Here is a 25,613-nt window from a genome sequence, read left to right on the forward strand (position 1 = left end):
GGACTTAATCTATTTAAGTAGTATACTATAATGAGGGCTGAATGAGGACTTTTCAATATTTTTAAATTACTTGTACAATTATATAATATCCACAGGACCACTATAGATGTCTAAATTGTTATCCTATTTCTAAATTGCATTTTTCCAACAAAATTGAACAATAAAACATGATACAAAAAAGCAGAAAAAAAAAAAAAAAAACCCAAAAAAACCCATGATACAAAAGATGCAAACATACAAAGCCTAGTTTTAACTTGTTAATTTTCCAGCAAAAGAACGAGATTCTTTCCTCCCCAACCCCCATGTATGGCCCTATGTTATCAAAGAGAAATTTCTCATCAACAGTGCTTAATAACAGTGTTCTTTGCTTATGGTCTATTTACTTGCCTTGAAGAGATAGTATAGTAAGGCTTTAATAGGCATTTCATGCATTTTTATGGCATATTTAAAATCAGCTAGTCATTTAAGGGTTCCCCACATAGATAAGTATACTGTGCAAACTTGATTACAACATGTAACTCATTAAGTGCTTTAAAATAAAATAAAGAATCCCTGACTTATAAGGGCTTAAAATAAATAGTAAGTCAAGAATCACAGATTTGAAGCATTAAAAAAAAATGTAACATACCTATGCATCCTACTAAAATGCTTTATATTAGATTTTTTTTTAAATCCATATAAAGGGCAAATGAAATCACAAATCTTTTGTATTTTGAGAATAAAAGAGAAGAAAAGCTGACTGGTGCAGCCTTTTAAACTCAAAGTATATAACAATGTTAAATCGTAAATGAAACTGTACAGTTTTTCACTTAGTACAGTCCTTTACAAACATTAATTCATAAAAAGTATACCATGATAAACCACTGCCATCAAACTGATGTTTTCAATTTCTTTACAGTAAATGGAATTTAGCCAAACCATTCAGAAATGTTAAAACATCATCAAACAATCCACAGTCTTCACAAAGTCTAGGCAGATAGTCACATAATATTGTAAACAAATGTTCTGTGAGTTCAGTATACATGAGATGTCTCTTTAAAAAATCTCCATTACTATATTCATTCTGCTTCTGAAATATGTGCCACCTCTACTTCAACAGTTTGAATAGCTTCTGCGACTTCAGATAACTTCTGTCCTTGCTGTTGTGCCAACACATAATTAACCACTTGCATAATACTTTGGTCAGAAAGTGTAGATACAGATGGATACTCTTCAGTAGCTGCAACTGCTTCAAGAGCTTCCATAGTTTCTCCTGTCACTACCACAGTCTCAAGTTCTTGAGGGCCACTGCTTTCCTGTTCATGCATGTCTGCTGTTAAGATGCTAACAGCATGCTCCACTTGAGTTCCTTGGTTATGAAACTGAAGGGTATCTTTTTCCAGCATAATTTTGCAAGGCACATAATCTCTGTGGAATTTAGTCATATGTTTTCGGAGTGTTCGTGCATCTATGTAGGCTTCACTACACACAGGACAAACATAGGGCCGTTCACCAGTATGTGTTCTGACATGGCGTTTTAGAGATCGGGCATCAGCCCAAGCTACTCCACATGTTAAGCACTCAAATGGCTTAACTCCTATTAAAAAAAAGAAGAGGAGGTGTGTGTGTGGTGAGGTGCAAGTACCAAAGTATATTAAAGTTACCTCATAAATAATGCTTTTTAAGAAAATACAGTAACCCTTATATAAGCCTTTCTATGTTGACTATGGATAGAAGTTACTGAGAGGCAATTCTGAGTTTCTGTGCATGGTCTCACTTAATTTTTACAGCAATCCTATAATCCTAAATAAGAAAACAGGTTCCAAGGAGTCCATAAAAATGTTAATAGGGGATATTAACTTCACTAAATTAGGTAGTCAGGTTCAAAATGACCTCTATCAGCCCTGGCCGGTTTTGCTCAGTGGTTAGAGCGTCGGCTTGCGGTCCAGAGAGACTCGGGTTTGGTTCCCCCTAAGAGCCCGTGCCTCGGTTGCAGTTTGTCCCCGGCCCTGGTTGGGTCGCATGGGTGGCAACCACTCAATGTGTCCCTTTCACATCGATGTTTCTCTCTCTCTCTCTCTCCCTCCCTCCCACTCTATCTGAACAAAAATGGAAAAATGTCCTCAAATGAGGATTAAAAAACACACACAAAAAAACAAAATGACCTGTATCACTTGAAAAAAATCTATGATATGCGCCCTGGCCAGTTTGGCTCAGCGGTTAGAGCGTCGGCCTGCGGTCCGGAGAGACCCAGGTTCGGTTCCCGCTAAGGGCACGTACTTCGGTTGCAGTTTGTCCCCGGCCCTGGTTGGTCGTGCGGGTGGCAGCCACTCGATGTGTCCCTTCACGTCGATGTTTCTCACTCTCTCTCCCTCCCATTCTATCTGTACAAAATATGGAAAAATATCCTCGGGTGAGGATAAAAAAAAAAAGAAATATCTATGATATGCAATACTTCTGTTATCAAGGAAGACGAGGTAATAAGCAACAGGGCTGATAAAGGCAGAATCAGTATTGGATTGGCTTTTATTCTTTATATATTTATCTATAATATATAGCTATATTATATATGACATTGAGTAAAGTTACCTTCATGATTGTTCATGTGTCTCCTATACTCTCTCAGTTGAGTGAATTTTCTTCCACATCGTTCACACACCCGTTCCAGGTTTTGCTTTGCTCTTCCTTTTTTCCCATGGGTAGCTTTCTTTACATGCCTTCTGAACAATGCTTTTTCATAAAATTCTTTGCCACATATGTTACATCTAAATTAGGGAGGAAAAAACCTAAAAGCATTAGTATCCAAAAGGATGAATCCAAGTACATACATATACCTCAATTAAGTTCAGATCCTCATATTTACCCACCTGTAAGGCTCAGTGACAGAATGAGACTTCACATGAGAATACCAATCTTTCTTCCAACTATAGCACTTATCACAAAATTGGCACTGGAATGGCTTCACACCAAGATGTTTGTTCATGTGCTGGCGAAGATCTCTAGCTTCAAAGAAACTTTTTTCACATCTGCAATAATAAAATTCAATCATCCAATTGGATCATCTTATTATTCTTTTAAAATAAGTTTCCGAGAGTTTAGTATATTCTTACATTTCTAGAACTCCATAGGATGACCCCAATTTAAAACAAAAGAATTCACTAGTATTCCAATCTTGCAATAAAAGGCTGTAGGATGTTACGTACTTTTGGCCCCAGACACTACAAACATTTTGGAAAGAATCATGCAGATCTCCCAAAGATTACTACAGAGGACATATACTTTGTCTCTTCCTCAGTCCCATCTGATCTCCTTTTTTATTATTTTAACTTATTAATTTTTGTTACAAATGTTTCCTCCCCCTCCCCCCAAATACCCTCCTCCCTATCCTGCCCCCCTCCCTGCCCCAAGAATTGTCTATGTCCATTGGTTAAGCATACATGCATATAAGTTCTTTGGTTTATCTCATTCCTCCCCCCCACCCCGCTCTCCTCTGAAGTTTGTCAGCTGAACCATACTCTTTTCTATGTCTCTGGGTCTATTTTGTTCATCAGCTTTTTCTGTTCACTTATGCTCCACAAATAAGTGAGATCACGTGGTATTTATCTTTCTCTGATTGGCTTATTTTGCTTAGCATAATACCTTCCAGGTTGTCTCAAGGGTAAGAGATCTTTCTTTTTTACAGTAGCATAGTGTTCCATTGTGTATTTGTACCAGTTTTTTTATCCACTCATCTCTTGATGGATACTTGGACTGTTTCCAGATCACAGCAATTGTAAATAGTGCTGCTATGAACACAGGGGTACACATATTTTTTCTGATTGGTGTTTCAGGCTTCTAAGGATACATTCCTAGAAGTGGGATCACTGGGTCAAATAGGAGTTCAATTCTTAATTTTTTGAATAAACATCATATTTATTTCCATAGTGGCTGCACCAGTCTGCATTCCTACCAGCAGTGTAGTAGACTCTCCTTTTCTCCACACCCTCGTCAACACGTTTGATGATTTGTTGATGACAGCCATTCTGGCAGGTGTGAGGTGATACCACATAGTCCTCGTCGTCTTTTTTTTTGGTACTGCCCCCAGCAGGAACCAAACTCGGGTCTCTCTGGTCCACAGGCCGACACTCCAACCGCTGAGCCAAACCAGTAAGGGCAGTCCTTGTTTTTTAAACTCATCTTTATTGTTGAATGTATTACAGATGTTCCCCTCCATTCTCCCCCCTCCTGCCTTCCCCTATTGTTGGTGTCCACTGGTTATGCATATATGCATAGGTCTTTGCTTTATCTCATCCCACTCTCCCTCCCCCATTCCCTTTGAGGTTCATCAGTCTAACAACCAATTTGTACTTCTTAATCCCTTCACCTTGTTCACCCATCCCCCCAGCACCAACCCATCTGGCAAGCAACAAAAAGTTCTCTGTATCTATGAGTCTGTTTCTGTTCTGCTTGCTCATTTTGTTTGTAGATTCAATTGACAGATATGTATTAATTGCCATTTTATAGTTCATATATATAGCTATATCTATATCTATATATATCTATATATCTATATATCTATATATATATATATATATATATTTTATCCTCACCTGAGAATATTTTTTTTGCATTTATCTTCAGATAGAGCGGAAGGGAGAGAGGGAGGAAGAGAAAGAGAAACACATCAATTGGCTGCTACCCGCACAACCCCAACTGGGGCCGGGGACAAAATGCAACTGAGGTACATGCCCCGAACTCTCTGGTCTGTGGGCTGACGCTCTAACCGCTGAACAAAACCGGCCAGGGCTATTGCTCATATTTTTGTTCTTCTCCTTCAAGAAGACCCTTCAATGTTTCATATAATACTGCTTTGGTGATGATGAACTCCTTCAGCTTTTTCTTATCTGGGAAATTCTTGATATGTACATAGATTGTAGATGATAGCTATGCTGCATAAAGTAATCTTAGTTGTAGGTCATTGCTTTTCATCACTCTGAATATTTCTTGCCACTCCCTTCTGGCCTGCAAAGTTTCTTTTGAGAAATCAGCTGACAGACTTATGGGAACTCCTTTGTAGGTAATGAACTGCTTTTCTCTTGCTGCTTTTAAGATTCTCTCTTTGTATTTAACTTTTGGCATTTTGATGATGGTGTGTCTTGGTGTGGACCTCTTTGGGTTCATCTTGTTTGGGGCTGTCTGTGCTTCCTAGACTTGTATGTCTGTTTCCTTCACCACGTTTGGAAAGTTTTCTGTCATTTTTTCAAATAGGTTTTCCATTTCTTGGTCTCTCTTTTCTCCTTCTGACACCCCCATGATGCAAATGTTGGCTCTCTTGAAGTTCACAGAGGCTCCTTACCCCATCCTCATTTTTTTGTATTTTTCTTTTTGCCATTCTGATTTGGTGTGTTTTGCTTCCTTATATTCCAAATCGATGGTTTGCTTCTTGGCTTTACCAACTATATACTATTGATTCCCTGTAAATTATTCTTTATTTCAGTTAGTGCATCTGACTGGTCCTTTTTTATGTTGTTGATGTTCTCACTAAGTTCCTTGGAGGTCTCACTAACTTCATTTAATGTCTCACAAAGTTCCTTGAGCAACCTTGTAATCAGTGTTTTGAACTCTGCATCTGATTGATTGCTTATCTCCATTTTGTTTAATTCTTTTCCTGGAGTTTTGTTCTTTTCTTTCAATTGGAACGTTTCTTTGTCTTCTCATTTTGGCTGCTTCCCTGTGATTGTTCCTATGTATTAGGTAGAGTTTCTATGTCTCTAGGCTCCGTAGGGTGGCCTATTATTGTAGGTGTCCTGTAAGGTCCAGTGGCACAGTCTCCCTGATCACCCCAGCTGGACCCTCAAGGTGAATCCCCTAGTGTGGACTGTACACCCTTCTTTTGTAATTGATTCTTGATTGCTGTTGGCACGTCAATGGGAGGGATTTACTCAAACTGATCAGCTGCAAGGAGAGTCTGTGCCCACTGACCACTGACCTCTGACTACCTTAGAGGATCAGCTGTGTAGGGGCCCACCACACAGAGTAAGACTTAGTTCAGCAGGGCTCTGGTACCCATTGAGTCTGCTCACTACATGTGTCACTTGTGGAGGTGGTTGGTTGGTGGTATTTCAATGTAGTCTGAGGCTGTCCACTGGGGTGCTGGCTCTGGGGCAAGGGCAGCCACTGCATGTGTTCTATCTGGGGCCACCCGGCATAAGCTACAAAGTGATCTGCAGATGGCTGCTTCTTGTGCTGGGCTTGGAGGTGCCCAGAAAAAGCCAAGTTGTGAACCAAGGTTGGCTGCTTCTAGTGCCAGGCCTGCGGTCACTTAAGAAGAGGTATGGGGCCCTGGCCAGTTTGGCTCAGCGGTTGGAGCATCAGCCTGCGGTCCCGAGAGACCCAGGTTCAGTTCCCACTAAGGGCATGTACCTCGGTTACAGTTTGTCCCTGGCCCTGGTTGGTCGTGAGGATGGCAGCCACTCGATGTGTCCCTTTCACATCGACGTTTCTCTTTCTCTCTCTCTCTCTCTCTCTCTCTCTCTGTGTGTGTGTGTGTGTGTGTGTGTGTGTATTCCTCTCTCTCCCTCCCACTCTACCTGAACAAAAAATGGAAAAATGTCCTCGGGTGAGAATTAAAAAAAATAAAGAAGAAGAGATATGAGGCTGAGACCAGATGCTGCTTGTTTCAGAGATTTTAGGAAACTCTGAAGCAGGATCTAAGATAGGCCAATCCTATGGTAAAGCCTTTGGAAACAGCTTGGGTGGACCCAAAAGTAGGGTGGAGTAGGGCTTCAGGGAATCACCAGAGCAGGGCAAACAGTGTGTGCCAAGTTGCTGGAGTCCCAGATATGGCAGCCTTCTGCCACCCCAAAAAAGGGCTCCCCAAAGGAACATTAGCCTCTGCTAGCACACCTGTCCAGGAGAAAGCCACCTCTCCAGCCCTCGCTCCAAAGCCCAACCTCTCAGTTCTTCCCTATATGTCTCTGGTGCCCTTCAAGCTGCCTCCCCTAAGAGCTTAGAGAGAACAAGTCCCAGTAAGTCCTTGCGAGGCAGGCCCTTTAAGAGGAACTGCCTGGGGCACCCTCCCTCAGCCTCAGTTCCTGCTGGTTTCTCCAGCCAGAAGTGATGGGGACTTCTCTTCCTGGCACTGGAACCCTGAGCTGGATACCTGGTGTAGGACAGGGACCCCTCTCTCCTCAGGGAGGACCTTCCCAGCCAAGGTGTCTCCTCTGATTTTTATGCACCACAGGTGGGTGTGGGACAAGCCCGTCTGCACCTCCTCCCGGATGTGGCTGCTTCTTTAATCTCACAGTTGTAGGACTTCCATTCAGCTCGATTTCAGGCAGTCCTTAATGATGACTGTGTTATAGTTTAGCTGTAGTTTTGATGAGACCGTGGGAGGAGGCGATATCGTGTTTATGCTGCCATCATGACCAGAAGTCCCCTCATACTCGTTTTAATTTGCATCTCTCTAATGATTAGTGACATTGAGGATGTTTTCATGTCTCTTGGCCATTTGGATATCCTGTTTGGAGAGGTATCTATTTAGGTTCTCAACCCATTTTTTTTATTTTATTTATTTTTATTTTTTTTATCCTCACCCGAGGACATTTTTCCATTTTTTGTACAGACAGAGTGGGAGGGAGAAAGAGGAAGAGAGAGAGGGAAACATCGATGTGAAAGGGACACATCGAGTGGCTGCCACCCACACGACCAACCAGGGCCGGGGACAAACTGCAACCAAGGTACATGCCCTTAGCGGGAACCGAACCTGGGTCTCTCCGGAACGCAGGCGGATGCTCTAACCGCTGAGCCAAACCGGCCAAGGCTCAACCCATTTTTTAATTAGATTCTTTGTTTTCCTTTTCTTGAGTTGTATGAGTACTCTATATATAATTTTGGAAGTTAATCCTTTATCTGATGTATTGGTGGCAATTATGCTCTCCCATATGATGGGTTCCTTTCTCATTTTGATGTGTTTTTCTTTTTTTGCTGTGCAGAAGCTTTATAGTTTGATGTAGTCCCATACATTAATTTTTTCCTTTGTTTCTCTAGCTGTAGGCATTGTACCAGTGAAAATTCTGCTGCATGTGATGTCTGAAATTTTGTTGTCTACATTTTCTTCTAGGATTTTTATGGATTCTTAAGTCACATCTAAGTCTTTTATCTACTTTGAGTTTATTCTTGTGTATGGTGTAAGTTGCTGGTCTAGTTTCATTTTTTTACATTTAGCTGTCCAATTTTTATTCTTTCTTTTTTTTTTATCCTCACCCGAGGACATTTTTCCATTTTTTATTCAGATAGAGTGGGAGGGAGAGAGGAGAGAGAGAGAGAAACATTGACATGAAAGGGACACATCAAATGGCCGCCACCCACATGACCCTACCAGGGCTGGGGACAAACTGCAGCCAAGGTACATGCTCTTAGCGGGAACCAAATCCAAGTCTCTGTGGACTGCAGGCTGATGCTCTAACCACTGAGCAAAACCAGCCAGGGCTAGCTGTCCAATTTTCCCAACACCATTTATTTAGAAGGCTGTCCTAACTCCACTGTATGCTCTTGCCACCTTTATCAAATATTAACTGAGTGTAATGACTTGGGTCAATTTCTGGATTCTTTGTTCTGTTCCATTGATCTATATGCCTGTTCTTGTACCAGTACCAGGCTGTTTTGATTACAATGGCTTTGTAGTATAACCTGATATCCGGTATTGTGATCCCTCCCACTTTGTTGTTCTTTTTCAAGATTGCTGTGGCTATGCAGAGTCTTTTTTGGTTCCATATAAATTTTTTTGTTTTTCTTTAATGATTTTAGAGAGAGAGAGGAAGGAAGGAGAGATACAAACATGAATGAGAGAGAACATCGAATGGTCACCTCCTGCATGCCTCCCAGTGAAGATTTGGCCCCCAACCTGGGCATGTACCCTAATCAGGAATGGAACCAGCAACCTCTTGGTCCATGGGTCGATGCTCAACCACTGAGCCACACCAGCTGGGTCCATATAAACTTTTAAAGGTTTTGTTCTATTCTGTGAAATATGTCGTTGGTATTTTAACGGGGATTGCATTACATCTAGATTCCTTTTGGTAGTATGGACATTTTAATTATGTTAATTCTTCCAATCTATGAACAAGATATATGCATCCACTTTTTTATATCTTCCTCTATTCTTTTTTCAATGACCTATAGTTTTCTGTGAATAGGTCCTTTACTTCTCTGGTTAAGTTTATTCCTAAGTATCTTAATTTTTTGCCGTGATGGTAAACGGGACTGTTTTTTTAGTTTCTCTTTCTGTGAGTTGATCAGTGTGTAAGAATGCCGTTGATTTTTTTACATTAATTTTGTGTCCTGCTACTCTGCCAAATTCATTTATTAAATCTAGGAGATTTCTGGTGGAATCTTTAGGGTTTTCTATGTACAATACCATGTTATCTGCAAATAATGACAGTTTCACTTCCTCCTTTACAATTTGGATCCCTTTTATTTTTTGCTTTATGTCTAATTGCCATGGCTAAGGCTTTCAGTACTATGTTAAATAAGATTGGTGAAAGTGGACATCCCTGTCTTGTTCTTGTTCTTAGGGGAAATGCTTTTAGTTTTTGCCCACTGAGTATGATGTTGACTGTAGGTTTGTCATAAATGGCCTTTATTATGTTGAGATATGATCCTTCTACCCCCAGTTTGCTAAGAGTTTTTATAAAAAATGGATGCTGGACGTTGTCAAATGCTTTTTCAGTATCTACTGATATGATCATATGATTTTTATCTTTCATTTTGTTAATGTGATGTATCACATTTATTGATTTATGAATATTGCATGAGCCTTGCATCCCTGCGATAAATCCCACTTGGTCATGGTATATAACTTTTTAAATATATTATATTGCTGGATTTAAGATTTTGCTGAGGATTTTGGCATCCATGTTCATCAGGGATATTGGCTTATAATTTTCTTTCTTTGTAGTGTCTTTATCTGGTTTTGGAATTAGAATTATGCTGGCCTCATAAAACAAGTTTGCAAGTCTTCCTTCTTCTTGGATTTTCTGGAATAGTTTGAGGAGAATGGGTGTTAATTCTTCTTTGAATGTTCAGTAAAACTCTTCTGTGAAGCCGTCTGGGCCTGGCTTTTGTTTGCTGGGAGATTCTTTTTTTTTTTTTTTGTACAGATAGAGTGGGAGGGAGATAGAGGAAGGGAGAGGGAGAGAGAGAGAGAAACATCGACATGAAGGGACACAACGAGTGGCTGCCACCCGCACGACCAACCAGGGCCAGGGACAAACTGCAACCGAAGTACTTGCCCTTAGCGGGAACCAAACCCGGGTCTCTCCGGACCGCAGGCCGACGCTCTAACCGCTGAGCCAAACTGGCCAGGGCTGCTGGGAGATTCTTGATGACATCTTTAATTTCCTTAGTTGTTATTAGTCTGTTCAAGTTTTCTATCTCTTCCCTGTTCAGTTTTTGGAGACTATGTGTTACTAGAAATTTGTCCATTTCACCTACATTGTCCTATTTGTTGGTGTATAATTGTTCATAGTATTTATTAACTATCCTTTTTATTTCTGTGGTGTCAGTTTTTACTTCTCTTGTTTTGTTTCTGATTTTGTTTATTTGGGTCCTCTCTGTTTCTTGGTGAGTCTAGCTAAGGGTCCATCAATCTTGTTTATCTTTTCAAAAAACCAGCTCTTTGTTTCATTGGTCTTTTGAATTGTTTTTTTAGTCTCTATGTCATTTATTTCTGCTCTTGTCTTAATATTTCTTTCCTTCTACTTGCTCTGGGTTTTTCTTTCTTTTTTTTTGCTTTCTAGTTCTTTAATTGTGAGGTTAGATAGTCAATTAGAAAATTTTCCTGTTTCCTGAGGTAGGCCTATAATGTACTTCCCTCACAGGACTGCTTTCGCTGCATCCCATAGATTTTGTGTTGTTGTGTGTTCATTTTCATTGGTTTCCAGAAAGTTTTTAATTTCTTCTTTGATCTCCTTGGAAAGCACTTAATTGTTTAATAACATGCTTTTTAGCTTCCATGTATTTGAATGTTTTTGTTGTAATTGATTTCTAGTTTCATGCCATTGTGATCTGAGAAAATGCTTGATATGATTTCAATTTTCTTGATTTTGTAGAGACTTACTTTGTGTCCTAACATGTGGTTTATCTTCGAGAATGTCCTGTGTGCACTTGAGAAGAATATATATTCTGCAGCTTTGGGGTAAAATGTTCTTTTTTTTTTTTTTTTTTTTTTTTAATCCTCACCCGAGTATATTTTTCCATTTTTTATACAGATAGAGTGGGAGGGAGAGAGAGAGAGAAACATCGACGTGAAGGGACACATCGAGTGGCTGCCACCCACACGACCAACCAGGGCCGGGGACAAACTGCAACCGAAGTACGTGCCCTTAGCGGGAACCGAACCTGGGTCTCTCTGGACCGCAGGCCAACGCTCTAACCGCTGAGCCAAACTGGCCAGGGCGGGGTGAAATGTTCTGTAAATATCAATGAAGTCCAACTGATCTAGTTCATCATTTAAGGGCTATCTCCTTGTTAATTTTTGTCTAGATCTATCCAGTGGTGTCAGTGGAGTGTTAAAGTCACCCACTATGATTGTTATTGCTATTGATCTCTCCCTTGAAGTCCTCCAGAAATTTTTTAACATATTTTGGTGCTCTTATATTCGGTGCATGTATGTTTACCAGGGTTATTATATCCTCTTCGTGGACCAACCCCTTTAATATTATGTAGTGACATTCTTTGTCTCTTTTTACGATCCTTGTTTTGAAGTCTATCTTATCAGATAAGAGTATTGCTACAGAAGCCTTTTTTTTTTTTTCATTTCCATTTGCCTGGAATATTTTTTCCATCCCTTCACTTTCATCCTGTGTGAGTCTTTTGTTGTGAGGTGAGTCTCTTGTAGAGCATATATATGGGTCATGCTTTCTTATCCAATCAGCTACCCTATGTCTTTTGATTGGAGCATTTAAGCCATTTATATTTAAGATTATTATTGATAGATACTTATTAGTTGCCATTCTTATTTTATGCCTGTATTCCTCTGTCTGTCTGTCTGTCTCTCTCTCTTATTCTTATAACAGTCCCTTTAGCATTTCTTGCAGTGCTGGTTTGGTGGTGATAAATTCCTTTAGCTTTTTTGTCTATGAAACTCTTTATTTCACCTTCAATTTTGAATGCTTGCCTTGCTGGATAGAGTAGTCTTGGATTCAGACCCCTGCCTTTCATTACTTTGTATACTTCATGACACTCCCTTCTGGCCTGCAATGTTTCTATTGAGAAATCAGCTGACAGTCTAATGGGAGCTCCCTTGTAGGTAGTTTTCTGTCTCTCTCGTTTCCTTTAAGATTGTTTCGTTGTCTTTAATGTTTGCCATTTTAATTATGATGTGTCTAGCTGTACACCTTTTTGGGTTCATCTTGCTTGGGACTCTCTGTGTTTCCTGGACTTGTGTGACTTTTTCCTTCACCAATTTAGGGAAGTTTTCTGTCATCATTTCTTCAAACCAGTTATATATTCCTTTCTGATTCTTTTCCTTCTGGTACCCCTATAATGTGGATGTTGTTATGTTTCATATCATCCCAAAGGTCCTTTAAACTCTCCTCCTGCTTTTTAATTTTTTCCCCCATTTGGTGCTCTATTTGGGTGTTTTTTTTTTTCTGCCTTGTCTTCTACCTCACTGATTCAGTCTTTAGCTTCTTCTAATATACAATGGAATCCTTCCAAGGTATTTTTCATATCAGCTATGTCATTCTTTATTTCCTCTTGATTTTTATTAAATAGTTTCTACTTCTTTTTTTAAGTTGATGTAGTTCCCACTGAGCTCTTTATAATTCTCATTAAGTTGCTTGTAATTCTCACTAAATTGTTTGAGCACCCTTAAAATCATTGCTTGGAGTTCTTTATTTAACAGATTGCTTGTTTCCATTTCATGCAGTTCCTTTTCTGGTGGTTCCTCCTTTTCTTTCATTTGGGTGCTATTTCTTTGTCTTACCATTTAACAGTAGTTCTAGGTCTGGTGAGGGATACTGGGATGTGTAGGCAGATCGGTGTGTATGAAATAAGGCTGCTTTGCCTTCCAGACTAGTTTGCTGTGTAGTACCTCTTGCCTGCTGTGGGTCCTGCAGGATTGACAACCGGCCGCTAGTATTGGTCTATCATGGTAGGCGCTGGAGGGGTGCATGGGTCCAGCTGGTCAGCTGCTGTGGTGTACTGCTGCCTGGTGGGGCTCAGTTTCTGATCAATCCCTGCTGACGCTGCTGGGGATGAGTGTCATCTCCCGATTTGCGCTGCTACTGTTGCTGCTGTTGCCAGGGAGTGCTCTCAGCCCCCAATCCTCTGCTGCTGTTGGGGACTGAGGATGCTCAACTCCCAGGACTTTGCTGCTGCTGGGGGAAGGGCTCCACTCCAAATCTGTTTCTGCAGTTGTCAGGGGTGGGTCTCGGCTGCCCAAGCCTTGCTGCTGCTTGGGTTGGGACACCACTCCTGATCATCCTCTGCTGATGCTGCTGGGGATGGATCTCAGGGGCCGATCTATGGTGCTGCTGCCCTGGGATGCATGTCCTCTCCTGAGCCTCTGATGCTGGGGGTGTGTCTCAGCTCTCAAGCTTCAGCTGCTGTTGGGGGTGGGACTCCACACCCATCCAGTCACTGCTGCTGTGGGGGAAGGTGCTGGGCTCTCAAGCTGGTGCTACTGCTGCTGGGAGTGGTGCTCAGCTCCAATCAGACTGCTGCTGTGAGGGATGATGCTTGGCTTCCAGCCTGTTGCAGCTACCACAGCAGGCACCTTGACGGTGCTGCTACTGTGTGCTGGTCCACATTGACACAGCGGGGTCCACTGGTCCGATGGTGCAAGGCGTAGTGGTGGTCTCAGGTTGCTTGGCCCTAGCTGCTCTCAGCTGCCTCCTCCCAGAGAAGATCAGGGATCTTCCAAAATGGCGGAGCCTTCCTCCGTCGCATCCTGACAAGCGGCTTACCATGTTAGCCAGCTGCTCCCCATCCACAGCACAGGAACCCTCTGCCCCATGTTTCTGCACTACTCAAGGCTGCTTGTCCACACTCACGTCCATTCACACTCTCTCTCACTCTCACACGCTCACCCTCGCTCTGGTCCTGCTCGCCACCATCTTTTTCAACCTAAATCATTTTAAATGAGTAATTTTTATGATATGTGATTTATATCTAAATAAAACTTTAAAAATAATAAGTAGAAACATCTAGGCAAAAAAGTAATTAAAATCAAGAATAAACAAATAAGAGTCTAATACTATTTTCAAGTATTTTCTCCCCCTACCAGTTTTATCGAGGTATGACTGACAAAAAAATTTAAACATATTTAAAATGTACATGATGATGATTTGATATATGTATACTACATTGTGAAAGGATTCACTCCACCTAGTTAATTAACACATCTAGCCCTTCAGAGATGTGTGTGCATGTATGTGGGTGGGTGTGTGTTTAAGTTCAACTCTCTCAGCAAATTTCAACTATACAATATGGTGTTATCAACTATAGCCGCCTGAAATATTTTCTTTTGAAAACAACATTCAAACATTAAACAAACCTAGTATGAACATAAAGTTAACTGCATGATTCACCTATTAAATACTTACTGAGTACAATGATAGCCTCGAACCTCAGGCTTTGGCTGGTGTTTCTTTAGGTGCTTGCTGAGTCCAGAGCCCCTGTGAAAAGACTTTCCACAAACTGAGCAGTGGTACTTGGACTCTCCTATAAAAATAAAACCATGTCACAAATCCAGCAATCATGTGCTCTTCCAATAGAATATCTTATATCATATTTCAGAAGTTATTTTATCAAAGGGACATGGAAGCTCTAACATTTGGCAGCCACCTTCTAATAAAAACAACAAACCATGTCAAAATTCCTATTTCCTCTCAACTACAGCGCTAACAAGGCTACTGCTAGCCAAAGAATGTGACACAGTTGCATCATCATCTGGATTACAATAGTAAGAGTTGAATACAAGTTCTACAGCTGATATCCACCCTTCATATGCCATTTCCACATAACTGCTTTGAGCATTTGAAAATAAGCATGTGTGCCCTGGCCAGTTTTGCTCAGCGGTTAGAGCGTCGACCTGCGGTCCTGAGAGACCCGGGTTCGGTTCCCGCTAAGGGCACGTACCTCGGTTGCAGTTTGTCCCCGGCCCTGGTCGGTCATGCGGGTGGCAGCCACTCGATGTGTTCCTTTCACATCAATGTTTCTCTCTCTCTCTGTTCCTCTCTCTCCCTACCACTCTACCTGAACAAAAAATGGGAAAATGTCCTCGGGTGAGGATAAAAGAAAAAAAAAAAAGAAAAGAAGCATGTGTGATCTAATGAAATTATAAGCTAGATATCATGTTGACAGTTCCATCGGCCTACTGCTTAACTTTTTAAAAGCATGACCATTTCACAACCCTCATAAGAGGGGGTTGTGGGGGAGGGAAGAGATAAACCACAGAACTTATATGCATGTATGCATAACTGATGGACATGGACAACAAAGCTGGGGGGGGGATGGGGAAGGGGGTAAAAAAGGAGAAACATCTGTAACAAAAATAAAATTAAAAAAAAAATAAAAATAAAAAAATAAAAGCATGACCAGTTCTTTAGGTGTCTTGATCTAAATTACATGATTTAATATTCAGTACAATTTTTTTCTATACTGAGGGAAACAGTATTTTTACACAAATAAGATAGCTCTAAAACTAGATTTAAGAACACTTTTTAACCTTACTCTTATTAAAAAACTGCACACATATAGCCATCATTATATCTGTATAATTTATGAAATAATCACAGCATAATTAATGTAATGGTAAATTAACAGTATATAACATGCACAAGGTGGAGCAAAAGTAGGTTATGATTGTTTGTATGGAAAATACAATAGTTATTACATAATAATACAAGAATAAACTGTTTTGCATGCTTACAACTGTAAATGTACTTTTGTCCCACCCTGTAATTATGTCAATATAAACTGCTTATTACCTGTGTGAATACTCATATGTTCCTGAAGACTCCGTTTGGTAACAAATGACTTCACACATAGTTCACACTGGAACTGCTTTTGTGATTGATGGAGACTCTGATGTAATTTTAGACCATGCTTGTAGATGAAAGTCTTTCCACAAACCTAAGACAGCACAGGTGTTTAAACCAGTAAAAGAGAAAAGGAGACAGGGACTCTTTCTGAAGAATGAAGACGAAAACATTGATTGGTGCCTCCTGCATACCTCCCACTAGGGATTTGGCCCACAACCTATGCGTGTGCCCTGACCGGGAATCGAACCGGTGACCTCTAGGTGCATGGGTTGACATTCAACCACTGAGCCACACTGGCCAGGCTTATACCTATGTTATCAATGGCGGAACTCAAAGCAGTACAAAAAAACCTGTCCTTTTGAGATTGGCAAACAGTATTTGTACCTTATATATTAAAAGAGACATGGGAGCCCTGGCCGGTTTGGCTCAGTGGTAGAGTGGTAGCCTGCAGACCAATGAGTTGTGGGTTTGATTATGGGGAAGGACATGTACCTCAGTTGCAGTTCGTCCCTGGCCCTGGTTAGGATCTTGTGGGAGGCTACCAGTCAATATGTCCCTCTCACATTGATATTTCTCTCTCTCTCCCTTTCCCTCTCCCTCCCACTCTATCTGAAGATAAATAGAAAAATATCCTGGGGTAAGGATTAAAAAAAAAAAAGAAAGAGATGGGAGCTTAACAAAAACAAATATACTAATTTCCTGCTAGAATAGTGCTTCTCACATTCTCTGTGATGAAGAACCATTCCCCCACCCCCAATCCATTTGGGAGAGATTTTTGTTAAACACAATAAAAATGTCACAACAATGTCAAATTGCCATGACTTTCTAAATGCTTACTCTCAATTTATGTACTTATTTTCCATAGACCACACATTTTAAGTAGTGGTACACTAGAAGATCAGAGGACTAATTAATACTTAGTTTTTAAATTTGTGAATGAAATGATGGTTAGGGCTTGGTTGACCCTATGTTTATAACTACTGAATCTGAATGAAAGGTCCACGAGGACCTATTCTATTCTCTTATATTCTATTCGCATATATCAAAAAGCTAAAACAAAACAAAAAACGAGAGAGAGAGAGAATAGCCCAAAGTTGGCTAATCACAGGATCCTTTACCTAGGAGTCATATTTTGGCATTTAGGTAGCATCAGTCCTTAGCATTAGAGAAGGATACACAGCTTATGCAGAATTTTTGCTAAGGAGATCTGTTTAAACCCTGGGTTCTTTTCTAGTCCAGGCTGGTCCTGCTGAAAGTTAAATATGACTGGGATGATGACTCTCACCCAGCACATCCCCTGAATCCTAGTAAGTTTCATGAACATCCTAAATAGATTCATTTCAAATTACAATCAATTAGACATCAAATTAATGAACACAATTGGGAATCACCCTTTACCCAGGCAACAAACTAAAAAAGTCAGTTTATAAGAGTAAAGGTGACTCCAGAGTCAACCAGTCTCATCACCACTTAGTTTTAATCTTCTTTATATAACAAATAAATGTCATGGCTTTACCTGGCATGCATGTGGCTTTACACCAGTGTGCTTTAACATATGTATTCGAAGAGAATATAATTTAGGTAATGTCCTTCCACATATGGAACATATAAATTCTCGTTTGGTTCTGCCCTTCTCAGATGATGTTCCTGATGCCTCATTAGATGTGGAATTGGAAGATGATGAAGTGGGTGTAACTTTTCTGGTATGTCGAATAAGGTGTGCTCTCAAGGAGGCACTGTACTGAAACTGTTTTTTACAGAGCTAAAAGAAAAAGTAAACAAAATTCTGTCTAAATGTAATTTCATTACAAATGTTAAGTGAAACGACTCATATTTCTACTTTCCATTTCTTTGTTATAATTATATAAACCAATAAACACATATACTATATAAAAGACAATATGCTAGGTACCAGATTATAAAGATGAAAGGGAAAGTCCCAGCCCCCTACTCTGGAGAGGTTTATAATCTAAGCACAGAAATAGGACTTATACATAAATTAAGGTAAAATATTTAAGAAGGAGTAATCTGAACAGTAAGGAAAGGCCTCATTGGGGAGGCTAGATCTGTCTTGAAGGAACTGTAGGACACAGAAAAGACACAAGAATGCTATAGGAGTATTAATAGTTAGGTGGAACAAAAATAGGGGTTGGAAAAGGTAGAAAAATAAAACTAATGGTCCTTGGATTTAATCCTCTAGTTGTCGGGGATTCATGAAATCAAAGTTATATATATGCTCACCATCTACAAAACTTACTTAAAAAAAAAAAAATAAAGCTTGTCTCTTGATCTACCACCTCCTCTTCCACTTGTTTTTGTTTTGTTGTTTACTCTCTCATGATGATAACTTATCTTTGTAACTCTAAGTAGGAATAATGCTCAATGAAGCTTTTCTTTTACAACCCCCAAAACACCCCCCCACACACATATGCAAATCCTTCCCATTACCCTACTTATTCAATACTATAGTTCTATCTTAACTTTGATTAGATTTACTTCAGTGTTTACATTACTTGGATGATGTGGTACACCATGATTCTCTTTCCTTTCTGTTTTCTGTTTTGCTTACTGTTTTGTATTTACTGGTAATTCATCACCAAACCCTTTCCTCAAATGTCTTCTGAGGGGAGATTTAAAACACATCATCTTATGAGAGATCTCTATCAAAGCATTATGCCCTGTTCCAACCTGGGCTGTTTGTTTCCTACTCTTGGACTCTGCAGAATTGGACCCAAGTTTCCCGTTTCCCATATCTTGCTCGCTTTAGTGGAACACCTCTGCCAACAGTTTCCTGAGTAAGGGAATTTGGGAGGTAATACGTTCCAGACCTTGAATGCCTGAAAATGTCCTTATTCTACCATCACAAATGACAGTTTGACTGGCTATAGATTCCAAGTTAGAAATCATATCTCTTTTCTCCACATCCTTATATCTGATAAATTGCTTGCCTCCACATCATTTAGCTCTTTTTCTGGAGATTTCTCTTCTTTCATTTGGGGCATGTTTCCTTGTCTCCCCATTTTGGCTGCTTCTTTGTGTTTCTATGTATCTGGTAGATCTATGACTCCCAGTATTTGTAGGGTGGACTTATATAGTAGGTGTCCTGTGGGACCCAGTGGTGAAGTCTCCTTGATCACCTGATCTGGGTGTTCCAGGAATATCCCTTATGTGGATTATGTGGGCCCTCCTATGATAATTGAGTGTAGATTGCTATTGGCCCCTTCATGGAATTTTAAAAACACTACGCCTTTGTCTTTTAGCTTCTATTGTTGCTGCTGAAAAGCCTGAAGCCATCCTGACCCTTACATTCTTTCTATGAGACAGCATCTATTTTCTGCCTTGCAATTTATAAGATTTTTTCTTTGTCCCTTGATTCTGTAATTTTATAATATATCTTGATATAGATTTATTTTCATCCATGGTTCTGGACATTCCACCTGCCCTTTTAATCTCTGAAATTTTCTTTATTGCATCAATGATTTCCTTTTCTCCATGTTCTCTGTTTGAAATTATGTGGATATTAGATGTCTTAGACAATCCTCTAAATTTCTCTCACTCTCATTTCTAACTTGTTTTTTTGCTTTATTTTCTGAGAGATTTAGTCAATTCTATTTCTCAACTTTTCTGAGATTTTTATGTTTATTACATATTTTATTCCTAAAAACTCTTCTGTTCTCTTAATGTGCCCTTTTTAAAATACAGTACCTGGTTACTGTTTGATTGATGTAACTTTTTCATTTAATCTCTGAGATCAATCATACTTTGTGATTTGGTTCTTTGGGGGTGGAGGGGGCATTATGTTTTTTAATTTATTTTTAAATTGTTGGCACTATTACAGATGTCCCCCAGTTTCCTCCCTTTTGTTCCCCTCCACCCAGCCCCCCGCCCTTCACCACACTGCTGTGTCCATGGGCTATGTATATATGCAATATATGTTCTTTGGCTAATCTCTTCCATACTTTACATCTCCATGACTATTCTGTAAGTATCAACTTGCACTTCTAAATCCCTTCACTTTTTCACCCATCCCCAAATCCCTCTCCTATCTTATTTATTACCATTTTATTATTCATTTTCCCCCCCTTCTTCTTTTTAACAAAAAACCTTTAACATTTCATGTAATACTGGTTTGGTAGTGAAGAACTCCTTTAGCTTTTTCTTGTCAGGGAAGCTCTTTATATGTCCCTGGATTCTAAATGATAGCTTTGCTGGGTAGACTAATCTTGGTTGTAGGGCCTTGCTTTTTATCGCTTTGAATATTTCTTGCCACTCCCTTCTGGCCTGTAAAGTTTATGTTGAGAAATCAGCTGACAGCCATATAGCAGCTCCCTTGTAGGTAACTGACTGCTTTTCTCTTGATGTTTTTAAGAGTCTCTGTCTTTAACCTTTTGCATTTTAATTATAATGTGTCTTGATGTGGGCCTCTTTGGGTTCATTTTGTTTGGGACTCTGTGCTTCTTGGATTTGTATGTCTATTTCCTCAACCAAGTTAGGGAAGTTTTCTGTCATTATTTTTCAAGTAGATTTTCAATTTCTTGCTCTCTTTTTTCTCCTTCCGGTAACCCCATGATACAAATGTTGGTATACTTGAAGTTGACCCAGAGGCTCCTTGCACTATCTTCATATTTTTGGATTCTTTCTTTTTGCCTTTTTTTGGGGGGAATGTTTGTAAGAGAACATTCCAAACCACTGATTTGATTCTCAGCATCATCCACTCTACTATTGATTCCCTGTAAATTATTTTTTATTTCAGTTAGTGCAGCCTTCATTTCTGACTGGTTCTTTTTTATGGTTTCCATGTCCTTTTTCATGCTGTTGACATTCTTACTAAGTTCCTTGAGCATCCTTATAACCATTGTTTTGAACTCTGTAGCTGGTAGCTTGCTTGCCTCCATTTATTTTTCTTTCTGGAGATTTCTTCTGTTCTTTCACTTGGGACCTGTTTGTCTCCTCATTTGCTTGCTTCCCTATATTTGTTTCTATGTATTAGGTGGAATAGCTTTGTCTCCTAAACTTGGTAGAGTAGCCTTGTGTAATAAGTGTCACATAGGGCCCAGGGGCGCAACCTCTTCAATCACCAGAGCTGGGTGCTCCAAGTGCACCACTATGTGGGCTGTGTGTACTGTCCCGTTATAGTTGAGCCTTGATTGCTGTTGGCATCAGTGGGAGGAAATGACCCCTAGATCAATTGGCTGTGACTACAGCGAGGAAGCTGTTGTGCACAGTTAAGTCTATGGAGCAGGACTTGCTTCAGTGGGGCTTTAGTGCTCACTGATTCTGTCACTTGAGTGTGTCACTTATGGAGGTGGTAGGGTTGTAATTCAACGTGGTCTGAAGCTGTCCACCAGGTGCACTAGCTCTGGGGCCTCCTGGGTGAGGCAAAGTCAGCCACCACCTGTGCCCTGCCTGGAACACAGCAACAGAGTGATCTGCAGATGGCTGCTACTTGTGTTGAGCTTGGAGATGCCAAAGAGAGACCAAGCTGTGAACCAAGGTGGGCTGCTGCTAGTGCTGAGCCTGCAGCCACTTAGTAAGAAGTACGGAGTATACAAAGGCCAGATGCTGTTTGTTTAAGAGATTTTAGGAAAGTCTGAAGCATGAGGCAAGAGAAGCCAGTTGTATGGAAAAGCCACTTGGAAATGGCTTAAATGGGCCCACAGGTTGAGTGAAGTGGGGCCTTGGGGCAATTACCAAGGTGGAGCAAACAGTGTAAGTCAGGTAATGGAGTCTCAGATATGGCGTCTGCCTCTTGGCTCTGTGGGTGGGGTATCTCAGAAAAGGAACAATGGACTCTGCCAGCTTTTTTGTCTGGCAGAAAGTTGCCCCCTCAACTCTTGCCCTGATACAAGAAAATTCAGTTCCTTTTTGTATAACCCTGGTTCCTTTCAAGCTGCTGCCCTAGTGCTGAAGCTCAGAGAAAATGAGTCCAAGTCCATGCATAGGCCCTTTAAGAGGAACTGCCTGGGATTCCGGCAACTCAGGGAGTCCATTCACTCAGCCACACTCCCTACTGGTTTTTACAGCCAGTTCTCATCCTGGGCTGGGGGGGTCTGGTGTGGGGCTGGAGACCCTTGTTCCTCAAGGGGGAACCTCTGCAGCTGAGATATCCCTCCTGATGTTACTTTTTAAAGTATGTTTTCATTGACTTTTTTAGAGAAAGGGAGAAAGAGATAGAAACATCAATGTGAGAGCAAAACTTTGATCGGCTGCCTCCTGCATGCCCCCTATTGGGGAATGAGCCCACAACTCCTATGTGCCCTGACTGGAAATTGAACTGGGACCTCTTAGTCCATAGGATGATGTTCAATCCACTGAGCCACAATGGCCGAGCTCCCTCACAATTTTAAACTGCCACACATGGGTGTGAGACCAGCCTGTTCTGATCTCCACCCCTCCTACCAGTCTCTATGTGGCTGCTTCTTTAAATCCCTAGTTGTAGACTTCTATTCAGCTAGATTTCAGGCAGTTCTGAATGATGGTTGTTCTGCAGTTTTGTTGTATTTTTGATGTGGTTGGGGAAGGGTTCAAGTACTGCATTTAACTATGCCATCATCTTTTTTTTTATCCTCACCAGAGGATATTTTTTCGTTTTTTGTTCAGATAGAGTGAGAGGAAGAGAGAGAGAGAAAAACATCGATGTGAAAGGGACACATTGAGTGGTTGCCACCCACACAACCCAACCAGGGCCAGGGACAAACTGAAACCGAGGTACATGCCCTTAGTGGGAACTGAACGCGGGTCTCTCTGGACTGTAGGCCAATGCTCTAACTGCTGAGCCAAACCAGCCAGGCCTATGCCACCATCTTGACCAGAGTCTGGATTGTTGTTTTCAAAGTTTTCTTCTCTCCGCACAATCTTGGATTTCTCAAAACTGCTTTTTTTTCTTGAAATATTAATCATGAGTCTGATTATCCCTAATGTGTATTCATATTTCAGAATAAGACATTAAAAATCTTGATTGGAACTTCTGTGTAAGTGGGGGAGTGGGTTGTCAACCACACACATTAGTCATCAGTATCTTTAGGTCTTTTGTTTATGGACTTTGGATTTCTCATTTCTGAAAAATCTTTTTGCTTTCAGGTTAAAGACCTGACTGTTAGGACTTGATCAGGGAGGGAAAGACAACTTGAAATATCTCAATATTCAGTAAGCAAGCTTTTACTTTTCCCTGTTTTGAGTACAGTACATTCACCCTCTCTGTGCATAGTGTTCCTCAGAGCAATTATAATTTTCTTTTCTAAAAAGTAGAGAATGGCCCTGGCCGGTTTGGCTCTGCAGTTAGTTGTTAGAGCATTGGCCAGCGAACCAGAGAGAGCCAGGTTCAGTTCCCACTAAGGGCACGTACCTCGGTTGCAGTTTGTCCCCGGACCAGGTTGGGGTCATGTGGGTGGAAGCCAGGAGATGTGTCTCTCTCACATCGATGTTTCTCTCTCTCTCTTCCTCCCTCTCTCCCTCCCGCTCTATCTGAAGATAAATGCAAAAAAAAGTAGAGGGTGGGTCTTTGTCCGAAGGAGTGGTGGTAGGGACTTAATTGCCTCTCACTGTAAGCCAGGTTGCTGGATTCCCAGAAATGATGTGGTTGTGGGAGGAGGCAAATACTGCGTTTACCTATGCCTCCATCTTGACAGGAATTTCTGGGCTTATATTTTTTATTTTTCCCCCTTGGTTGCTGTGTGTGCCCTGTTAGAGAGCTTACATTTTTTAAATAAGAATTTTACTGTTGTCTTACTGGTATTAGGAGGAAGTAGAGGTACATCACCAAATACTTTTGTGAAGGAAACAACAAGTAAAAATCAGAAGATGACTCTTATAGTAATATAAGGGAGACGGAGACATAGAGAGAACATAAATGACAGAATAACAACGAAGCAGCAAGTTAGATTCCACTTATCATGAAGTTAGAGCCATCTTCAATTAGTTTTCCAGATACTTACCGGGCATTTGTAATCTCTAGCTCTTTCATGTTTCAGTGTGTGCATTATAAGCGTGTATCTTCTCTGGAAAACCATTCCACATTCCCCACATTTATGAGATGCTTCTTCTTCAGTATGCTCTTTAGCATCTCTTTTTGGCTGTTTCATCTTTTTTCCTCTTTGAACTAATTTCTGGGCTACCTAAGTAAGGGATAGAAAACACAATCTAAGTAAATATAAGCATTTTTATTTTTAAGTAATGAATCATAAATATTGCAAATTCACAGTATCTTATTAATATTGGTATTTAAAACATTATGTTGCCTTCCGGTACTTATTTCCATTCACCCCAAAATAATTTTCACTATAGGCATAAGTTTATCAATAGAATGCTTTCAAATTAAAGCTACAACTACAAAAGTCAACTCTTCATCATACCTGTTGAACTGCTGACTTGGGAATGGCTTTTCGTTTCTGCAGTTTTTTCTCCATTCCTTTGTGTAGTCGGATATATCCCCCTTCATTAATAGAACGCTGTCGAAGTCTGCTTCTATAAGTATCATCATCAGGGCTGAGGTCTGTCTTTGCAACTAGATTTTCCTGATCTTTTAAAGATTGGTCAAGGTTCTGCCTATGCTCTGGAATGTCTTCATCACAGATATCCTCATTTGATGTATCATTTCCCATATCACTGTTTTCTGGAGAACCACTGATTACATTCTCTTTGGAAAGTTTAGGATAAATATTAGAAACTGTGTTATCATCTCTGCTGTTTGTTTCTAGTTCTGTCTGATTGTTTTTTGTTACTAAATCAACAGACTCCATTTCAGGATGAGAATCAGTTGCACAGCCTACAGGTGAAGGTGACAGAGTAGCTTTAGCCTCTGAAGAAACCTGGGGCTCAGGCTGTTGTCTGAGCTCTCCATTCTGCTCAGCTTCTGGCAATTCTCCATTCACCAGCAGTACAATTTCACAATCCCCAAGTTCAGTAGGTAAAGTTGTGGTGGTTCCCTCATTGTTAACAACAGGAGGTGCTGTACCTCCATTTTGTTCTGGTAAGTCCTGGGTTGATGCAACTGTTTGTACTTCACCCTTCTTATATACTGTTAACTGCTTCTCTTCCATTAGTTTATGTACACTTTCACAGATTTCTAAAACTTCTGACATGAAAAGATGCCGAGCCAAGATGGCTACATCAGCCATGCTACAGAAATCAAAACTTAGCACAGAAGTATAGGCAAATTCCAGTAAAGGAAGGAAGCTTGCTTTACAGAAACCTATGTGAAACAAGACAGATAGGGGACAAGAAAGTCAAATCAGCAATAAAGCATCTTGTAAGAACAATTAATATATGATTATGATAATATAAAATAGAATATAAAGGCAAACATGACCATTTATTCTGCAATTAAACACCCTGGATTTGTTTTTGTGTTCTGGTTGCTTATTAAGCCTGACTAACTCACTTCTATAAGCCGAGTCTCTCAATACCTAAAATAGAAAATAATATCAGACTTACTACCTCAAAGAGTTGTTGTAAGGCAGTCATTTTCAAACTGTACTCCTTAGAACCCCGGGGGTTCCTCAAATTCCCCTCAAGAAACAGCTGCTGGAGAATGGAGGGTAAAAAAAGAGAGGGACGCAGGTGAGTAGGCAGGGTTCAACCAACTTGTCTCCTAACCTCACTTCATAT

The 25,613-nt window shown here is 40.4% G+C and overlaps 1 protein-coding gene across 1 annotated transcript in view; it reads right to left on the minus strand.

Annotated features, from left to right (window-relative positions):
* Positions 1-1,043: 1,043 nt before the first annotated feature.
* Positions 1,044-25,613, minus strand: part of ZBTB11 (zinc finger and BTB domain containing 11) — a 46,194-nt gene continuing 21,624 nt past the window's right edge. The window contains exons 4-11 of the mRNA XM_036243101.1: positions 24,359-25,197; positions 23,942-24,121; positions 17,524-17,769; positions 15,954-16,098; positions 14,568-14,685; positions 2,847-3,005; positions 2,569-2,744; positions 1,044-1,576 (exon numbers count right to left, since the gene is read on the minus strand). Of these exons, the coding sequence (XP_036098994.1) occupies positions 1,059-1,576; positions 2,569-2,744; positions 2,847-3,005; positions 14,568-14,685; positions 15,954-16,098; positions 17,524-17,769; positions 23,942-24,121; positions 24,359-25,197 (2,381 nt within the window). The 3' untranslated portion in view covers positions 1,044-1,058. The remainder of the gene's footprint in view (positions 1,577-2,568; positions 2,745-2,846; positions 3,006-14,567; positions 14,686-15,953; positions 16,099-17,523; positions 17,770-23,941; positions 24,122-24,358; positions 25,198-25,613) is intronic.

This window comes from Molossus molossus, unplaced genomic scaffold (genome assembly GCF_014108415.1).
Source record: "Molossus molossus isolate mMolMol1 unplaced genomic scaffold, mMolMol1.p scaffold_m16_p_5, whole genome shotgun sequence".
NCBI classification, from domain to species: domain Eukaryota; kingdom Metazoa; phylum Chordata; class Mammalia; order Chiroptera; family Molossidae; genus Molossus; species Molossus molossus.